The 18652-nt window shown below is 42.6% G+C and overlaps 1 protein-coding gene across 1 annotated transcript in view; it reads right to left on the bottom strand.

The window, feature by feature from the left end:
* The window catches only part of cacng2a (calcium channel, voltage-dependent, gamma subunit 2a), a 37525-nt gene that overhangs the window by 8103 nt on the left and 10770 nt on the right, over positions 1 to 18652 (bottom strand). The window contains exon 2 of the mRNA XM_086091180.1: positions 11106 to 11189. Coding sequence (XP_085947306.1) covers positions 11106 to 11189 — 84 coding nt within the window. The remainder of the gene's footprint in view (positions 1 to 11105; positions 11190 to 18652) is intronic.

Below are 18652 nucleotides of genomic sequence, written 5' to 3'. Positions count from 1 at the left end.
TCTTTTTCTTTCTCTCTTTCTTACTCACTTGGTTGCGGCCGAGAAAAATGATCAAAGTGTATCTGTTTCCATTTTCACTCTATCTATATATGCAATGATTACAATTTGTTCTAACTAGCAGTGGTAGGCTACATTCAATTAGCTCATGTTTACTTTACCGGCGGCGTGCAGTTGCGTAACTGTCCCATGTAACTGTCAAATATCAACAGTTTCAGTGAAGCAATAATCACAGCATATCGTCGCCGTCCAATAGGGTGGGACAAAATATGCATATGGCGACCTATCGTATGGTTGTCTGCCAAACGTATTGATTGACGCGCTCTTCTTGACGAGTGACAGAACCTCAAGGTGACGGCAAAGTTAAGCAAAACCTTTGAGAGGCTCGCTTTGCTTCCACAGAGGAGGAGGAAGGAGGGCCGACATGGCAAGAGTAACTGGCGGTCGTGATTATTTTGTCATTTTGCCTTCATTTGGACAATAATGCCAATAAAATGAGGGCCGCTCGCCAGCCGGACTTTTGATTGCATCCCAGAGCCAAGAAACAGTCTGACACCTCATGAAACTGCAAATTAATGTTTTATATGTGCTTCCTTTTTTATACACAATTTTAACACACGGGGTGGAATAACACGGAATGAGCTTCCCGTAATGAAATCATCTATAAGGTTTAGTTTAAGGTTAGGTTCGGAAGAGGGTCTTCCAGCTTGTCTGTGAAATTCAAGTTTGTGTATCGCTTATAATGGCTAATAGGACGTAGTATAGCGGCATTGCGTCGCTTTAGATTCTCTCGTTCACTCCCAGCTATTTTTACTGAAGCAACCCTCTTCGCTCCCGGCTGTTTGACTGGATTTGGACGGATTTCGCAAGGCCCACAGAATATTGCTATACAAACATAGAACCTACCAAAAGAAAGATTGTAATCTCTTCTTTCATCAGGAAAAAAAATATTTCTATCTGTTTCCGTTTTGCAGCAATTAGCAAGTTTCATCATTATTCACAAATCTGCTTAGAACTGTGGGTAAATCAGCTTGTTTTCAACATGGCCCTAGTTGATCTCTTGGACTCTGCTGCCACCTGCTGGCCGTTTTTGTAATAACTACCATTGCGTTAAGCTTTCTCTTCAGCTTAGAGGCTGCATCAAAGCCTTCTGTATGCTCTAGCATAACGCCCCCCCCCCCCCATAAAACGTATAAATATGTTTTTGGGAACACGGTAATATTTAAAATAGAATGTATTCATATGTTTTTGGGAGCAAATGAGTCAAAGATCAGTGCAACACCCTAAATTATCAGGGAGTGTTGAAAGACCCCTGGAAAAACAATTCCAATAGCAGATAAGGACTTCAACCAAGCAAGTTTGACATCTCAATTGATGAAATTAGGCCCAAAAAATAGATTAAGCATACCATTTTTGCTTGTTTTATTGTTGCTATTCTATGTGTGTGTGTGTTTTGCATTCAACATTATACATAATAGGGGTGGGAATCTGTGAATGTCTCACGCTTCAATTCAATTTAGATTTTTGGGTGTGCGATTCGATTCAGATTTAGAGGATTCAAAATGATTTGATTGACAATAATTTTTGCTTCAATTTATAGATGTTCAGGGAACGGCTACACAAACTTTTATTGGAATAACTTAAACGCGACTTTTTCCTTCTACTCTCTAATGTGGCTACAACTTAACAGCGTATCAGACCGCGTGGAACCACACTGCCCCTCAGTGGCCAAATCGGGTACAACATAAACAGCGCTCCCAATAAAGACACACACAAACAAAGGTAAGACAGCATAAAATAATTAAAATAAAATCGATTTGGGGACATTTAAAATCGATTCTGAATCGTACTAAATGAGAATCGCGATTCTTATATGAGAATACATAAGGAACACTTAACACGTTATACTACTGTCCAGTATGCGCTCTGTGCATTAGTTTGTTTTGAAATCATTGATTACTGATGATGACAGAAGGGTGTCGCGGCGATTGACGAATGACGGCGGACATGTCGAGGTGTCCAATTTGTCCCGTGAGGAAGATTTTGGCAAAGTATCAAATTTAGAAAAGACCTTCACTGCAATAGCTCAATGAAAGTAACTGTTGTTGTTTGTTTGTTTTTTCCCCCACTGGAGGTCACACTGACGACCACTTAAATGACGACGTGAAATTGGCTTCTACTCGGGATTTGACGCGTGATATTGATGCACTTGTGAAGGCTAAAACATGCCAAATTTCAGAAGCAAAAATAAGCCAACTTTTTTATAAAATCCTCACTGCCACCTTTGCACTGCGAAGAAGACATTTCTGTGAAAATGAATATACTACTGCAGAAATATTTGACGACTGATATATATATTGCAAAATGTCAACAGGTTCAATTGACAGACCGAGCATGATGCTAGGAATCTAAGGATGAGTTATGTCAATGAAAAGGAAATTGCGGTGGCGTGTTTGCCATTGCATGATTGACAGGCGGCTATTTACCACCACGATTGCTGTTTTCTTCCCCCGTCTGAGACAATGAGCCCACCAGACAGGAGGATTTCCTGCGCCCGCCACAAAAACAAACTGCTCTGTCCCCGTTCGCCTCCTCCGATGAGGTGCGTGGACGCGCCGTTGACTCGGTGACCCACATTTGGGAAGACGACGGCACGGCAGATTCCAAGTGAGTCACACGCGACTGACTAACACGTCCCGTAGTAAGCCAGCGCTCGACACTGACCCCCACCACCCGTCCGGGCGTGTGCGTGCGTGCGGGGTTAGCGGGCGGCAGCGGATCCTGCCAGCCGCGTATCGATCGACACGGCTGATGACAAACATGGCGACCTGCGGCCTCATATTGTGACACACTGGCATGGCGCACCACCTGTGTGACAGAACGGACATGGGATTTCTTACTTTGTGATTTGTAAAACAGTGTCATATCTACAATTTGAGGGAAATAAATTAATATATTCCATTTCGGAATAAGGCATACAAACATAACAAAATGTGGAAAAAGCAAGGCTTGAAAAAATTGCTGCTTCACATGTTCGTCTGTGAGTCAAAATTTGCATTTGTGCCTCATTAAAAAGCTTTGAATAGCAAAACTGAGAATCACCTACTTATGCCACAGCAGCTAGCTAGCTAGCTAGCTAGCTAGCTATGAGCTCTGGCTGGCTACTGGTCCAACTAAACCCGTTACGGAATTGGAAATCCCAAATCAGTAAACAAGCTACACTTTTTACAAGTATCATTCTTACGAAGGGAAGATTAGTGGTAATTACAGAAGGTGGAGAAGTCATGCTAATTGCTAAAATAATCTAAGACATGTAATTTTTATACATCGGAATGAAGTGTTTGGGTGATCAAGTACACTTTTGACAAAGGTCTGGCTGGAAATCCATTAAAGCGGCCACGCGTATACATGTAACTTTGAACAGCAAAATATCAGGCAATTTAATACGTGTCTGGAAAAAAAATGATACACATAATGATTGTACACACTCACATAGCAAGACAGCTCGGACCAGAAACCTGAAATGAATTACGTTCTGTTATGTTGACTATTGTTGCTGGCGTTCACATTAACGTTGAGTTTGCCACTCAACTTGAGTTAGACAACACAGAAGAAGAACAACGAGCCTCCCTGGCGGAGGTCTAACTGGATTCGTCCCTTCTTTAGCTTGCAGCAGCTTGCTCGTTTTTTCTTTGGCTTGCACGCAGATCAACTTTCTTCCAGCTTGCCACAATAAAACTCATTTTAATCCCACAAAAAAATAAAAGCCTGCAAGCTGTCGCACCTACTTTACGTTGGGAGATAAAAAAAAAAGTAAAAAAAGGAAGTATGTGATTTCCCGCTTAACCTTGGATGGGTGGACACGCGTGTTTTACGAGGCGCGTAAATTGCTAAATTCCTGGTTAATACGACACGGAGTCATCGCCGCCGCGCTCGCTCGGGTCAATCAGGACCCCCCAAAAAATAGGATTGGCTTTTAATTTGCTGCAGGCCATCTGTTGCCTAGGAGACTGGGCTTGTGTTAGCATATAATAGACCTCAGACACACACACGCACGCACGCACACACACACACACACACACACACACTTGTATTTATATAATTGTGAGGACATCCATAGACATAATGCATTTCCCAGCCCCTTCCCCTGACCCCAACCATCAAAACGGATTGCCTACCCCTAATCCTTACCCTAACCTCAACCATAACCCAATTCAAACCTAAACTCTAAAACCAAGTCTTGACACTCAAAAAGAGGTCTTGAGTTGTGAGGACCGGCCAAAATGTCCTCACTTCACAAAAATGTCCTCAATCTGTTGGTTAAAGACACATTTTGGTCCTCACAATGTACTACGTACAAGTACACACACACACACACACACCGCCTGCAGTCCTCCCATTCCCTGCGTGTCCGGCCCAGACCCGTCAATTTTATCAGGCCAGTTGAGGCCAGAGTCCAGTCTGCTTTGGGGCCTCAGGGTGGTTGCAATGCTATCCCCCCACCACCCAGAGGCCCCCCCACCCCACTCATCAATATGGGCAGATAGTCTCTGATGAACTCATGTAAGCAGCGACCAGAGGCCATGAAAAACAGCATAAAGCAGACACTAATTACGATGATGAACATGATCTGCGTTGAAAATGTGCTGCCGCTTCTGACGTGTCCCAATGCTGAGTAATAGCCAGACATAAATGTTCACTTTTTGTAACATGAGGTATAGAAATATCCTTTTTTTTTTTACATGGTCGCCAACACTTTTTCTTGTCGCCATCAAATTTCGAACATGTTCGAAATTTCTTTATGACAAGAAAAACGATCAAAACTGCAACATTTTGCAACCTTTAACAAACCCTGATGAAAAAACAAAGGTTTGCTACGTGCGCAAACACTCGCTTAATCCTGTACTTTTTCTACCCCCAATTTGAAACCCTTACCCTAGTTTGAACACCTGACCCAAGTTTGAAACCCTTTTGAAACCCGAACCCTAATTTAAGACCTGAAACATACAGCACCTTGCAAAAGTATTCACCCCCCTTGAGTTGTAGTACAACCACAAGTTGTGAAAGTTAAACAATCGTGAAGTGAAACAAAGTGGATACCTTATTTCAAACTTGGTTTACAACTAAAAAACTGAAAAGTGACGTGTGCAAAAGTATTCATCCCTCCCTGAATGAATACTTTGTCGACCCCCTGCTCTGGTTCAGACCAGACCAAAATGGAACATTTTGGCCTACATTTCAAACACTATGTTTGGTGTAAGAACAACACTGCTCATAAGTCTCAACACACCAGCCCCGCTTTCAAACATGGTGGCAGGAGCATCATGCTCTGGGGGTGCTTCTCACCTGCAGGGACAGGGAAGATGGTGCGAGTAGAAGAGAAGATGGATGGCGCCAAATACAGGGCAATCTTGGAAGAGAACCTGTTTTCACAAATGCTCTCCATCTGACCTCGCTGAGCTGGAGCTGTTTTGCAAAAGAGGAATGGGCAAACATTTCTGTCCCTACACACAGCACTGCCATTGACAACTATAGACGTCAAAAATTCATGTGAACTATTTCTATTAGTTTAACATTTTTTTCATTTAGTTTATTTTTTTATGAAAACCTAGATTTTTTTCTATTGTACATACAAGAGAATTTATAAATGTACAATAGAGAATTTACATTTATAAAATTATCATGTGATTAATTATGATTAAACGCCCCTTATTTTTAATATATTTTTTTTAAATTAGGCCCGTCAGGCGATTAAAATGTAACTAGTACTTACTAGTTAACTAACGATTAATCACACATTTTATATCTGTTCTAAATTTTATTTTTTTTAGATAGATAGTAGATTTTCATACTCTTGTTAGCAAAAGTGGAAAAAAAAATTCAACTAATAGAAATAGTTTAAATGAATTTTTGGCGTCTATAGCCGTCAATGGCAGTGAATGAGTTAAAAAGACTACATTCGGTCCCAGTCTAAACAGAGTAAACGTATACTCGGAAGAGAGTCAAATATTTGTTTAAATATCGCAGAACCTTCAGGCTGGGAGACAGCCAACCTAACCACTGACCCATGCCACGCCTTCTCAGTGGCAATATATCGCAGGTGTCAGGTGGAATCCTCGTATATCTCCATTTTTGGTCTCCACCAGCAATATGAGCTAATAATAAGTCTAGCATAGCTCAAGTGCTAGAGTGGCTGTCTTCCATGCTGTAGGTTGTGGGATCGTTCCTCAACCCTTGAGCGTTGCGTTGTTGTTGTTTTTAAGTATTTTTTACTCTCTTCCAAGTGTAAAAATTTACTCTGTTTAGAGTGGGACCGAATATGAGTAAAATTTATCGCAAAATTGATAGAGACATACAGCAAAAGGGGGTCGACAAAGTATTAATCCAAAGGGGGTGAATACTTTTGCACACACTACTTTTCAGTTTATTTGTTGTAAAACAAGTTTGAAATTGTTTCTCTTCATGATTGTGTTTAACTTTCACATCAAATTTCAATGAAATATATTTAAGTTTGTGGTCGTACCGTGCCAAAAGGTTGAAAAACTCAAGGGGGTGGATACTTTTGCAAAGCGCTGTATTTAACATACTTTACCTAAACCCTACAGCTAGTTTGAAACGCTACTCCAAACCCTAATTACATTGAAAAACTACTCCTAGTTTGAAACCCTATTTACTAATCCTATCTTTAAATCCTAATTTGAAACCCTTAACCTAGTTTGAAACCCTAACGCTAGTTTGAAATCCTTCTGTGAAACCCTAAGCCTAATTTGAAACCCCTTAGTTTGAAACGGAATCTTAAACCAACCCTAAACCTAGTTCTAAACCAAACTCCCAAATTTTTCATGTTTCAATTAGCAGTTTTCTTAAGTATTATTCTTTTAAATATTCTCGAGTATTTTTTGTTTCTGACAAATGTTTTTTGTGTGCTAAAAGTTAGTGGACGTATTTGACTTTGCAAGTGGATTTAAAATGTGCTGGTTTGGGGTCACTGTGCTCTTGCTAAAAAAAAAAAACAATTAGAGAAGGATACTCTGGAACCTCATATAATATGCCATCATTTGATGCATGCTGTGTTGCTTATATTTTGTGTCGGTGACCAAATATTTCTGCGTATTTGCTTTGCCTTGCATGAGCAAGTATTGATTATTATTATTTTTAAGATGTAGCATTTCCCGCGGCGGCGGCGTCCTCTCCTTTCTATTACGAGCGTCCTGTCTTTTGTAAAGGGCCTTCTTGCATAACGGGGCGTTTCTTCTCGCTTCCTCCTCGTCTTCCTCTTCTTCGTCCTCCTCCTCCTCCTCCTCCTCCTCGCCCAGCCGAGCAGTGCATGATGGGAGCTCACACACGCCATGATCTAAAAACCCACTGGCGCTTCAGTGCGCCTCAGCTGCCTTACATAATCCCGGCTGGATGTGCAAAGCACCACGCTACTGGGACTGGCGCACGCACGCACGCACGAACGCACAATCACACCCCCCCCCCCCCCACACACACACACACACACACACGCACGCACGCACGCACGCACACGCACACACACGCACACACCCACGGCTGGAACTCTTTGCAAGTGTGTGTGAGACTCCATTTATGAAATGATAGTAGTGAACGAGTCCGAGCGCTATGCGTATATACTGTAATTTTGAAATGTCATGTGATGCATACAAATACATCATTTTATTTTCATGTAAGCTAAGACTTCCTTTTTTAACATGTGTAATGTACACTAAGATTACTGCTATTATTACTGTATGACATCACATTTCATGTCTATCCTATGACATGCTGCATATTTATAGTTTGACTTCATGTTTTAGATATCTCCCTCCTCTAACACAGCTGATTCAAATGATCAGCTCGTCAGCAAGCTCTGTAGAAGTCTGATAAGGATCCTGATCATTCAATCAGGTGTGTTGGAGGAGGGAGCCATCTAAAACCAGGACCAGGGTTCCCTACTGCTGATGTATACTAAGACATGATATGATTAAATTATGCAAAATTTGATTTCCTTTTTAATACTGCGACAGAGGAAAGATGTATTTGCGTGCATGTGTGTGTGTTTTGTGTGCGCAGGTCAGTGTTTGGTTGGTGCGTGTTGTTTCGACTCCTCTCCACGCAATGTGATGACATCAGCGGTGTGCCCCCTCCATTTTGGGGCATGTGTGATGTCACTTCCGGGCGGGCCTTCACCTGGAGTGACATGCTGTGCGTTACGTAACGGCACAGGAGGAAGAGCAAAAAGAGGAAAAGGAGGAGGAAGACGAGATGAGGACGAAGGCGGAAGTCCACCCAGAAGTGACGCTGGCCATGTGAAAATAATAATCATCATATTTTATTTTTATTTTTTTTGAGAGAGCTCAGTATTGTTCATTCGGTAATTTTGCCGATTCGACATGTCATCATCATTGCTCTCTCTCTTTTTTTATTTTTATTTTTATTTCGTAATTATTATTTTTTTTATATTTTATTTTCTTAATGACATTGACGTGTACAGGATGTAGTAATACGTCGTTTTTGTGACATGAGGTTATGACGTATTTCAAGCCGATATTTTTTTGCGGTAAAAGACAAAATATTACATTATAAGGAGAATATTAATGTCAAACTTTTAATTTCAACGTATAAGAATTGACAGCTTTTTAAAAAAAATTATAACAAAATTATAACAAAAAATTTTAGGGAGCTTCCAGGGTCATCAGCATGTGATAAGCTAAATTAAAAACTAAGCAAGTACTGTAAATAGTTTTCTACTGTAAATAAAGTTTTCCAAACTTTCAACACAATTACTTAATTTCATTTATTTATTTTTTAATCTTTAAAAATAAAATGTATAGGAAGTTCCCAGTATCAGCATCATTTTTTTTATAAAGTGGAAATCTAAATAAATCCATAAATGAAAACTTCCCTGTATCTCACTGAGTGACAAATGATTGCTAAAGTAGCTAAGTTGGGGTTTTCGTCAGGGTTCAACTGATCTTTGCATACTGTCAAAAATTGTCAGAATATTTTGCAAATGTCTTTGCGACAAGTATAAACTGTCTGTGAACATCTTACAAATCCTGATGAAAACCCTAAATTTGCTACGTTCGCAAGCATTCACCGCTCAGTGAGATACATACCAGCTTTATCGACCTTCAGAATCGTGAAAAAGCTGATGCCGATATTTGTCAAAATGCCGATAATCGGTCTATCCCTAATGTTTAGCATGCTTGTACCGATGTTCTGCACGACTTGAGTATGTCATCTCATGTATATTATGTGACATCATTTTCAGTTCGACATCAAGCCATCATTTTTAATATGACAATATGACGAATTGCATGACTTAATTTCATGACATAATGTACAAAAATACCATTTTTACTATTATGCGATGTATACTAAGTCAACATTTTACAACGTATGATGACAATATATTGTATGACATCATTTAGACACATTCTTTTTATGTGACATGATTCGCGGTAAGACATTTAAATAAAATAGTTATGGACGGTTGACTATTTTTTGTTAAATCACGCATGATTAATTTATAATGTATAGTTTGACTTCTTTTTGGCAAGATGTCTATAATAAGACAATATTTTAAATGTGGCATGACTGCAATTTTAATATGACATCATATGAAGTAAGACCTCATGTTTAATGATGTGACATTATTCTTATGACATGACGATATATTAAGACAAGTTAAATATATGATGAAGAGCAAGACAAATTCACGTTCTCTCTCTGCCCGCCCGTCTGTCTGTCTTGCAGCATGACACTCGACGGCGGCCTGACCCAGATAAAGAAAGAGGCTGAAATATTTATGGACGCCAGTGTCCTAATTGGCCAGCCACTGGTAGCGCTCTCGTCCAATCAGAGTGCAGTCGGAGGGGTTAAGGTCCACGGTCATCGCTGGCGCAGCCGACGTTGTTAGCATCATTAGTGGCACTGTTAGCATACTTTGGCACATCCAGATGGGAAGCTAATGCTCAGAGCGTCAAACCATCTAATTGGCGGACTCGCACACATAGCACATCCCCCCAAACCTCTAGTTGCCCACCCCACCCCCAAGGACAGTAGTTCTTCTGTGTCATTTGTGAAAGTTTTTGGAAAACAAAACTAAATTTTAGCAAACTTTTTTTTTTTTGATGATGTGGCAGTAGGTAAAAAATGACATAGCCAAAAATGACATAGCCAATAATGCTAGTAGGCTAAGATCCACAAAAGTGAATCTACGCACCTTGGGAAAATGTCTCCTGGACCCGAACATTTTGTAAACCCCTGGTGTAAAAATGTGATTGAGGACATGACTTCCATGTTTCACACCACCACAGGCGCGAGAAAGGATAGCAGCAAAAGACCGACGACAGACGTCAATCAGGCTACCAATCCTACAGCTTTCAAAACAGACCTGTCACCATGGTAACAAACACCCATGCCGCACGAGGGCGGTAACCACGGCGACTCGCTTCTGTGTTACGCATACAGACCACCAAAAGGCTAACAGCGTCCGGCTGCTTAAGTGATGATGATGCTAACGCTAATGCTAACTGTCACACACTGCTGTGACGCTTAGGATGAGGACATAAGTGTCTATAGTCCTTTTCTCACGCGGTTCTCTGGAAAATTGACATATCTGTCTGTGCCTTTCACACAGAACCCAGCCTGATTAGCTGCGTGAATGCACACTACGGACAACAAAATGGCAACAGCAACAGTGATCTGGCATTTATCCACCGCTGCCAGTCTTCGTCTCAACTCTGATATTGCCTCAAAGCTAGAAAATGTCCATTCCGTACCTTCCACGCAGAACACAGGCACGCAGAAAGCCAAGAAGAAGTTGTCTGTGTGAAAGGGACTGGTGTGTTGTTTGCACACAGCGCGCTAATCAATGGACACAGTGTTGACTGACGGGAGTGTAACACACACGCCGCCTCTTGGCAGGCGGCGGCGGCAGCCAAGCGGCATCCTGGCATCCAGCGCCAGTCGGAAACACGGCCAACAAGCCGGGAAAAGTCAAGTGTGTGTGTGTGTGTGTGTGTGTGTGTGTGTGTGTGTGTGTGTGTGTGTGTGGGGGTGTGTGTGTGTGTGTGTGTGTGTGTGTGTGCGTGCGTACTCACGCAGGAAGTACTCGGATGAGTCGGCTTCGTAATTCGTGTCCTCGGGGAAGTGATCGATTTGTTTGCACATGCCCTTGAAGTTTCCTGGGAAGGCAAAAATGGGAAAAATGTCAACGACAACAAGTGCTGACGAGCTTTTTCTTTGCCTTTGTTTTGACACCACTCTTTGTTATTGGTTCTTTTTTGTGAAGTGACTTTCTTCTGGCTTCTGATTGGCTGTTAGTAGTGATGCACCGAATATTCGGCCACCGAAAATTTTCGGCCAAAATGGCAAAAATTAAATTCAAGCCGAAAGAATATGGCCGAAAGAAGATGATGTGGTGATGCAAGCAAAAAAACAACAAAAAAACGCAGCAAGCAAGTGTCTGTTTGAATTAAACACCAAACACGGGAGTGAGTGTCCGCATTGCTTGCGTTTGTGAGAACCGGCAGCTTCATTGTGTCATGGTTGCTTGGTAAACTATGTAAAAAAAAGAAAGCACTCCGAGTACTGCATGCACTACGCCTTCCTTTTTTTCTTTGATGAGAGCCCATTGAGCGCTTCCATTTTTTCACTTGCATTCCGGTGGCCGTGCTAAATACTTTAGCTAATGTTAGCACTTTTGCTATCGAGTGCCTACAGATCTGTACGGGACGCCGTGTGTGACTCTGCAGTCCGTTCGCGAAGCCGATTGGCTGGTGCGAAGAAATGTATTTATTTGTAAACGTTGGTGAATATGTGAATGTGTCGATTTTAAGTATGTCGCACCGTGTCCCGCTCCAAATACCCTACAAATGCGTCACCCGCACCGCATGCATCCGTGCCCGCCGGTGCGAAGCACCGACTATAATTTCTCATTTTCGGTTTCTGCCCCAAAAAATTATTTTCGGTATTAGCTATTAGCTTGTGTTATTTTTTCCTTTGTTGTTATTGTTTTAATCATTTTGACTTTATATTGAAGCGTGACACCAAAGAGAATCACACTTCGCCTTGTTATGTCTTTTACAGGAAGTGACTTTCTTCCGGCTTCTGATTGGCTGTTATCTTTGTTGTGACTTGGGACAACTTAAGAAGTCATTTTTCATAGTTCTTGTGACTTTCTATTTAAGTCTGACATTGTGACGTCAGTACACGTCACTATCAGTCCATTCTTCTTCTTTTTTATCTTCTGGCTTGTGATTGGCTGCTAGCAACTTCTGTAATTTTTAGACATTCTTATTAATTCTGACTTTCTAATCAAGTGTGACATCAAGGAGAAACTCCTTGGACTGTCAAAAGGCCCCTTGTGGCGCCTGAAGCCAGAGGGCGGCCATCTTACGTTGCCACTGTTACTGACAACTTGCTATTTTCTCTGCAGAAAACACTGTTGGATCCCTGTATGGCGTAACGAGAGCCTCTCAAAGAGCGAACTTCACTGTTTTCATCATTATATTATCTCAATACCCTGAATTGTGACTCACAAAGGTTAGGTTTACGTTTCACAGCAATTTTTTTCCTGATGGGCCTTGCTTTCACTTGATTGTTGATAGTTCTGACAACATGATGAAGACGAATCTTTGAGTAGGACCTGGCGACAAATCTTGTGTGGCATTTTTGCCATAGAGGCAGAAAATGATGTGAAACTGCAGCGGAGAACTCAATGTTCAAGTTAGGCGTGCTTAGTGAGTGGCAACGTAAAATGGCGGCTTAGCGGTTCACTTCTCCCAACAGCGAATACGCGGCATTGTTAGTCCATTCATATATAAGTCTGTGGTAAAATGGCTGAATTGTGTGCAGTGCTTTTCACATGGCAGAGTGGTGCAGTAGGTGGCGACGGGAAAACAACATGTGAGCTGGCGCAACGCCAAACAGACGCTGATCTGGTTTGGCTGACACCTCCGCCAGTGGCGTCCTATCCCTGGCTATCCTCCGCACAGAGCCGGACGACAATTCAGTACGACGTCGTTCTCAGACTTTGCACCAAAAATGATCTTTAAAGATGTACAGTATGTTTGTTTGTTTGTCCATAGGGTCAACTCGTCCTCTAATTAGGAAGGCAGGTTTTGATTGCCATGGCAACAGGAGTATGAGGGGCGGAAAGAGAGCGGGACCCCCATGGTGACGGGCACATGGACATTAGAGGGGGAATCCATGGCTGTGATCACCACCTGGCAACCATCTTCTCCACATTTGGAGATCCAGGGTTTTTTTTGGGAAACATTTTCTAATACTACCGCTGAGGGAACTTCACACACACACACACACACACACAAAAATCACTGTAGTGCAGCCCACAATCTACAAAAAAAGATTTCCATCCATCCACAGGTTGTGTTGCAATGGAGAGAGGAGAGGCCCGATTGCGTCAGGAGAGTTTTTGAAGGGCAGAGCGGGACGGCGGTAGAGCGCGAGTGGGAGGTGGAGCACATCAAGTGTCACATTCAGGCCTCGCTAATCGCTGAGCCGGGAAAAAAGAAAGACAGAAGAAAAAAAATCACACACACACACACACACACGCACGCACGCACGCACGCACACACACACACACACAGCTCGACAGGCCTGCAGATTTGAAGCACGTCCTCTAAAATCCTGCATTCTCACTTGCATTTCAAGTGGACACCATCCAAGCCATTAGGGACGCTTTACGCATCAACCCAGCACTGGAACACACAAATTAAATTGAGTTTTCGGGCTTCATCATGGACACCGTTTACTTTTACACACAACAGCAAAGCGGGATAGTTGCGTCGAATGATATAAAATATAAATTAATATTATTCATATAAAAAATTAAATTAAAAGAATTAATACAATAAAAAAGGATTCATATAATAAAAGAAATACATAAAATAAATAAATCTAAGCATAAATGAATATATAAAATTAAAATATATCTAAAAATAAAATAAACAAATAAAAGAAAGAATGCTAAAGAAAGAAAACAAAAAATAATCGAATTAATTAACATTAACATTACACGTTAATACCTTAAACATTAACATGTTTTAAAAGATATACTTAATAAAAAGTAACCGATTCGTCCATGAAAGGCAGAATGGCGCAAGCATGTTATTTGCTGACTGACTGGTCACACGGGTTTTCGCTTCCACTCAAGTGTGTGTTAAATATTGAAGCTTGTGCCCCCACGACACCCCCCCCCCCTCCCCCACATGAACTATGTGCTAACCCTGTGCCCCCCACGTCCACTCTTGTCCCTGCAGCCATAAAACTCTCCATGAGCAGCACAGGAGGGGTGGGGGTGGGGGTGGCGGTGGCGGTGGCGGTGGAGCACATGTAGAGCATTCGTAATGGACTCAAACGTCCAGAATCTCGTCCCGGGTTCTCCTCACACAGCAGATGAAGTCCAAAAATTCTGGAAACTATCCAGGTGAAAACATGGAGGAGATTTCTCACTTTCCAAGGAGGACCTCTTCAAGATGGTGACTAGGAAATTGGTCAAAAGTATTGGGACACCTATACGACTTCAAAAGTGAAGAAAATGTGGAGTTTTGGGCAAGAGTATTTTGATACCTGTGTAAAACTAAAGAGTTTAGTCAAATGTATTGGGTCACCTATAGAGAAACACATTTTTGGCTAATACTTATGTCCACATGCAAAAATGTGAACGTTCACATTTTTCTCACTGTTCATATTTTGTTTATATTTGCCCACTTTGCATTCTCTTTCTGCACTTTTTTAAATTCAAGGTCTCTTTTAATTTATGCCACCATCCAATTAGCTCCAAACACACCGAGCAACCTCTGTGACCTGACCATTATGCAAGTGAACCACAGGAGACCGGATGAATCTGCATTGTACCATCCAGTCAAGTCAGAAGATGTGCGTTCAAAAAGTAAAGTGAGAGTCACAGGAGGCAGAAAAAAAAGCGAACTTCCCGTTTGTCACGTAGCATCCGAGCAGGTGGGATGAAAACGGAAAGAAAAGAAAAAAAGGACAAATCCTGTGTGGATGGAGGAAGGAGACATCCGGGTCGGTCCGGCCCACACAGCTTGCCGCTGTAATCAAACATGAGCCAGACAAAAGCTTGATGAGACACCAACAGATGCATGATGGGAGAGGTGAGGGGGTCGAGGGGGAGGTCACTGAGTGGGAGGAGAGGAAGAGATTCAGGGCCTCTTCACTTTAGTGATTCTAGTGGGCGGAAATTTCACAAACTTTCCAGGCGGATGCAGAATGCGTCACCCCCCCTTCCAACCACACACAACACACACACACACGGTCCCTACGCAGCTGTTGCCATGTGGACATCACTTTGGTTGCCGTGGTTACAGCTCGCGAGGAGGTGGAGATCACATGGCGCATCTGCACCCGGGGGTCTGACAACAAGTCACAACAAAACAATACACACAGGAACACACACAAAAACGAAATCACACATTTGACCAATCACAACGAGAACACACACGCAGAAGACACATGAACACACAGACTTGCAACGGCCAATCTAAACACACACCTATCAACACACACACAAACAACACTCATCAACAAACAAGATACACACGGGGGAAAAAAACACACACACAAAAAGACAAGAAAACACACACGCACACACGATCACATGACCAACACACAGATGCACACGCAATCCATAATGGTGATCACGCGTGTCCCTGTGCGCCGCCATGTTTTTTCCCTCTCTTTTTATCCGGCAATGAAGCTCCTCTAATGGCCGTATTCATCTTGATAATCACTGCGTATTCATTCCTCTAATCACCGCATTCATCTTGATAACGTCCCGTCGAGGCGGCAAGGGAAGACCCCCGCACAACCTCCCTCCAACGTACCGCAACCCGTCTCTGCGCGTAACGAGATGACGCTTGGCCGGGGCATCGTGAAAACACGCTAGCTTCATGAGGGAAACATTTATAATAGAGATAGCAAACAATAGCAAAGTGTTAGCATTTGAGCTAACTATTAGCATGTTAGTTAGCTACTGAAGGAAACATTAAAAGTACATGGCTGACTTTTTGTTTGTCAGCGGACATGTCAATCATAGTGCCGGGTCACCTTGGCCCCCGCATTCCGTCCAAAGTGTTTTCCCGGCAGCGTTAAAGGGGGCTTAGCGACACAAGCTGACTCAGCGTGACTCCAACACATTGAAGGTGTCTTTGCCGCACGCTTGTTGTGAATTAAACATTAGACACCTAACGACTAAGCGAGGCCTGGCGGCTCCCGGGGTCAACCGCCCTTTCAAAGTGACGGCCAGCAGAACACCTGTGCCAATAGTCATACACACAGGTTTGTTTTACTGTCTTTGTGGGGCCATCTCATTGACATAATGCATTTCCTAGCCCCTCCCCCTAACCCCAACCATCAAAAATGATTGCCTACGCCTATTCCTTACCCTAACCTCAACCATAACCCAATTCAAACCTAAAGTCTTGACCCTCAAAAAGAGGTCTAAACTTGTGGGGCCCAGCAAAATGGCCCCACATGGACGGGTGGGCCCCACAACCCTGTGAAATCCCATAATGTTGGCCCCACTATGTAACAAAAACAAGACTACACACACACACACACACCTCAGATCCCCCAATCAGCATAAGTCACTTTGAGCCAGAAGTCAATTAAAAAGTAATGTAAATGTAAATGAAGAAGAGTTAAAGAGGCGGAGAGGACAAAATGGTGTCCTTTTACACATGGCGGCCACTTCATTAGGAACACGATCTGATCACATCACATACAGATTCAACCTTGATCAATATAAAAATGCTTCATAGACATGCAGGATATCACTTTTTGCACCCCTGCGATGGATGAACAATGAACATGGGTGGATTCTAAAGCTTTGTTCATATTCCACAAATGCAATACAGATAGGTTTTAAGCCGATTTTTAAAATGGACTCCAAATTTTACAGGCTGCTAGATTTCTGTGTTTGGTCACGCAAGCCATCAATTCCTGAATAAACATTTGAAACAAAACGGGTCCTTGCCGCAAGAAATCGTGGTAGAGGAGGGGAGCAGAGAGGTTCGAGGAAAGAAGGAGGAGGAAAAAAACAGCGGGGGTGGAGCCGCACGCAATGACGGCATACCGTGTCAACAGCTGTTTTTCTCTGGTTGGGAGGGGCTGGCGCTTGGAGAGCAGAATAACCGAGAATTTCTCATACAGGGGCGAATGGAGGAAAACACAACTTTGGACATGCTTTTGGTGAGGAATTTGCATTTTAACATGGCTAAAAGCTCCCCAAAAATTATTTTTCATGTTGCAGTCCCTTTAAACCAAAGGTTGAATGAGCCCACCATTGCTTCTATTTTTCTGTATGCTAAAAAAAAGTTTGGCCATCCGCGCCTTCAACAATCCCAAATGCATTCAAAAAGAAAACCGGGTAATTCCACTAATGAAGATTCTCATCGTGTGGGATGTGGAGCAGCACTTTTCCCTCCGCTCACACTTTTCCTTATCTTTTGAAAAAGGCCTCAAAGTTAAGTTTGAAAAGATTCCGCCAGCGTGCGCGCTTGTTCCTGAAAAGTGCCGAGCTCAGCACAGGCACAGGCGCGGCTGATAAGCTCATTGGCCGAGATAACAAAAGTCTTTGCACAAAGACGAACACGGCCACCATGAAAGATGAACACGTTGCGCCGACGAGCGTTTAGCGTTCAAACTCCCGGCATGCAGTCATCCTCTCATTGGCCGCCACCCAACGGAGGAGTGCCACGTGGTCTGCGTGGTCACACGAGTAAGCGACTTTGCGGACTCACTCAGAGGGTATCTCGCCTTTTTTTTCTTTCCCCATTTTAAAAAGCGCAGATAAGAGTCATGCCGTCAAAGTCACCTTCCTCCATCTTTGCCAATTACCGCACCTTCGCTGAGGTGCAGAAAAACTGCAGCCAAAGCCCAAAGACGGCAATGCAAAAAATGGACGCTGCGGCTTTACAGCTGTGGATTACAAGTTGGTGACATTGACTTGTACGCTGTAAGGGTTCTTTTATGCTTTCATGTGATGAAAAGTCAAACATCGGCCGAGAAAAACACAGCGTAGAAGAATCAGCATTAGCAATTAGCAATCAACGCTGTACTGTGTCTGGCTCTACGCTTTTGGTACCCAAAACTGCCATTGAAACACAAAAAAGAATACTGAAAACCTTACATAAATGTTGACAATGGAAACAAAAAAAGAACAAAGTGGAAACCAGGATGAAAGAATGTGTAAACAGGCAGAGAACGTTTGGGAATCATTTCACAGTGTATGCTAGGGCCGCAGCTATTGAGTAAACCTGCCTGGTTTGTTCAAAATGGATCCGTAGGAACTGCAGCTGCGTCAGGCTGTCACTATCAAAGTGTGCAGTCATTTTCTGGTTTCTCACTTCTTAAACTACCTTTCAAAAGAAATCCGACGGTCCGGATCCTGCCAGCCTATATGAGGCACTCGCTTAGTGGCGAGCTAGCTGATAGCCACTGACCGCTAACGCTTGGAACAGGCACCACAATTTCAACTGAAAGATCTCGTCAAGAAGACGAGTCAAGTCAACTGCAAACAACTTCAAAATGAAAGCATACCAAGTCGCTGGTGTTAATGTAATAGTGTGCTACTGTATTTGTGAAGATTTTATTTTGAAAT

Source organism: Leptonotus elevatus, chromosome 1, assembly GCF_054856555.1.
Source record: "Leptonotus elevatus isolate MCC_2025b chromosome 1, RoL_Lele_1.0, whole genome shotgun sequence".
Classification (NCBI taxonomy): Eukaryota; Metazoa; Chordata; class Actinopteri; order Syngnathiformes; family Syngnathidae; genus Leptonotus; species Leptonotus elevatus.
The sequence above is the reverse complement of the archived record's forward strand: the minus strand, read 5'-3'. Positions and strand labels throughout refer to the sequence as shown.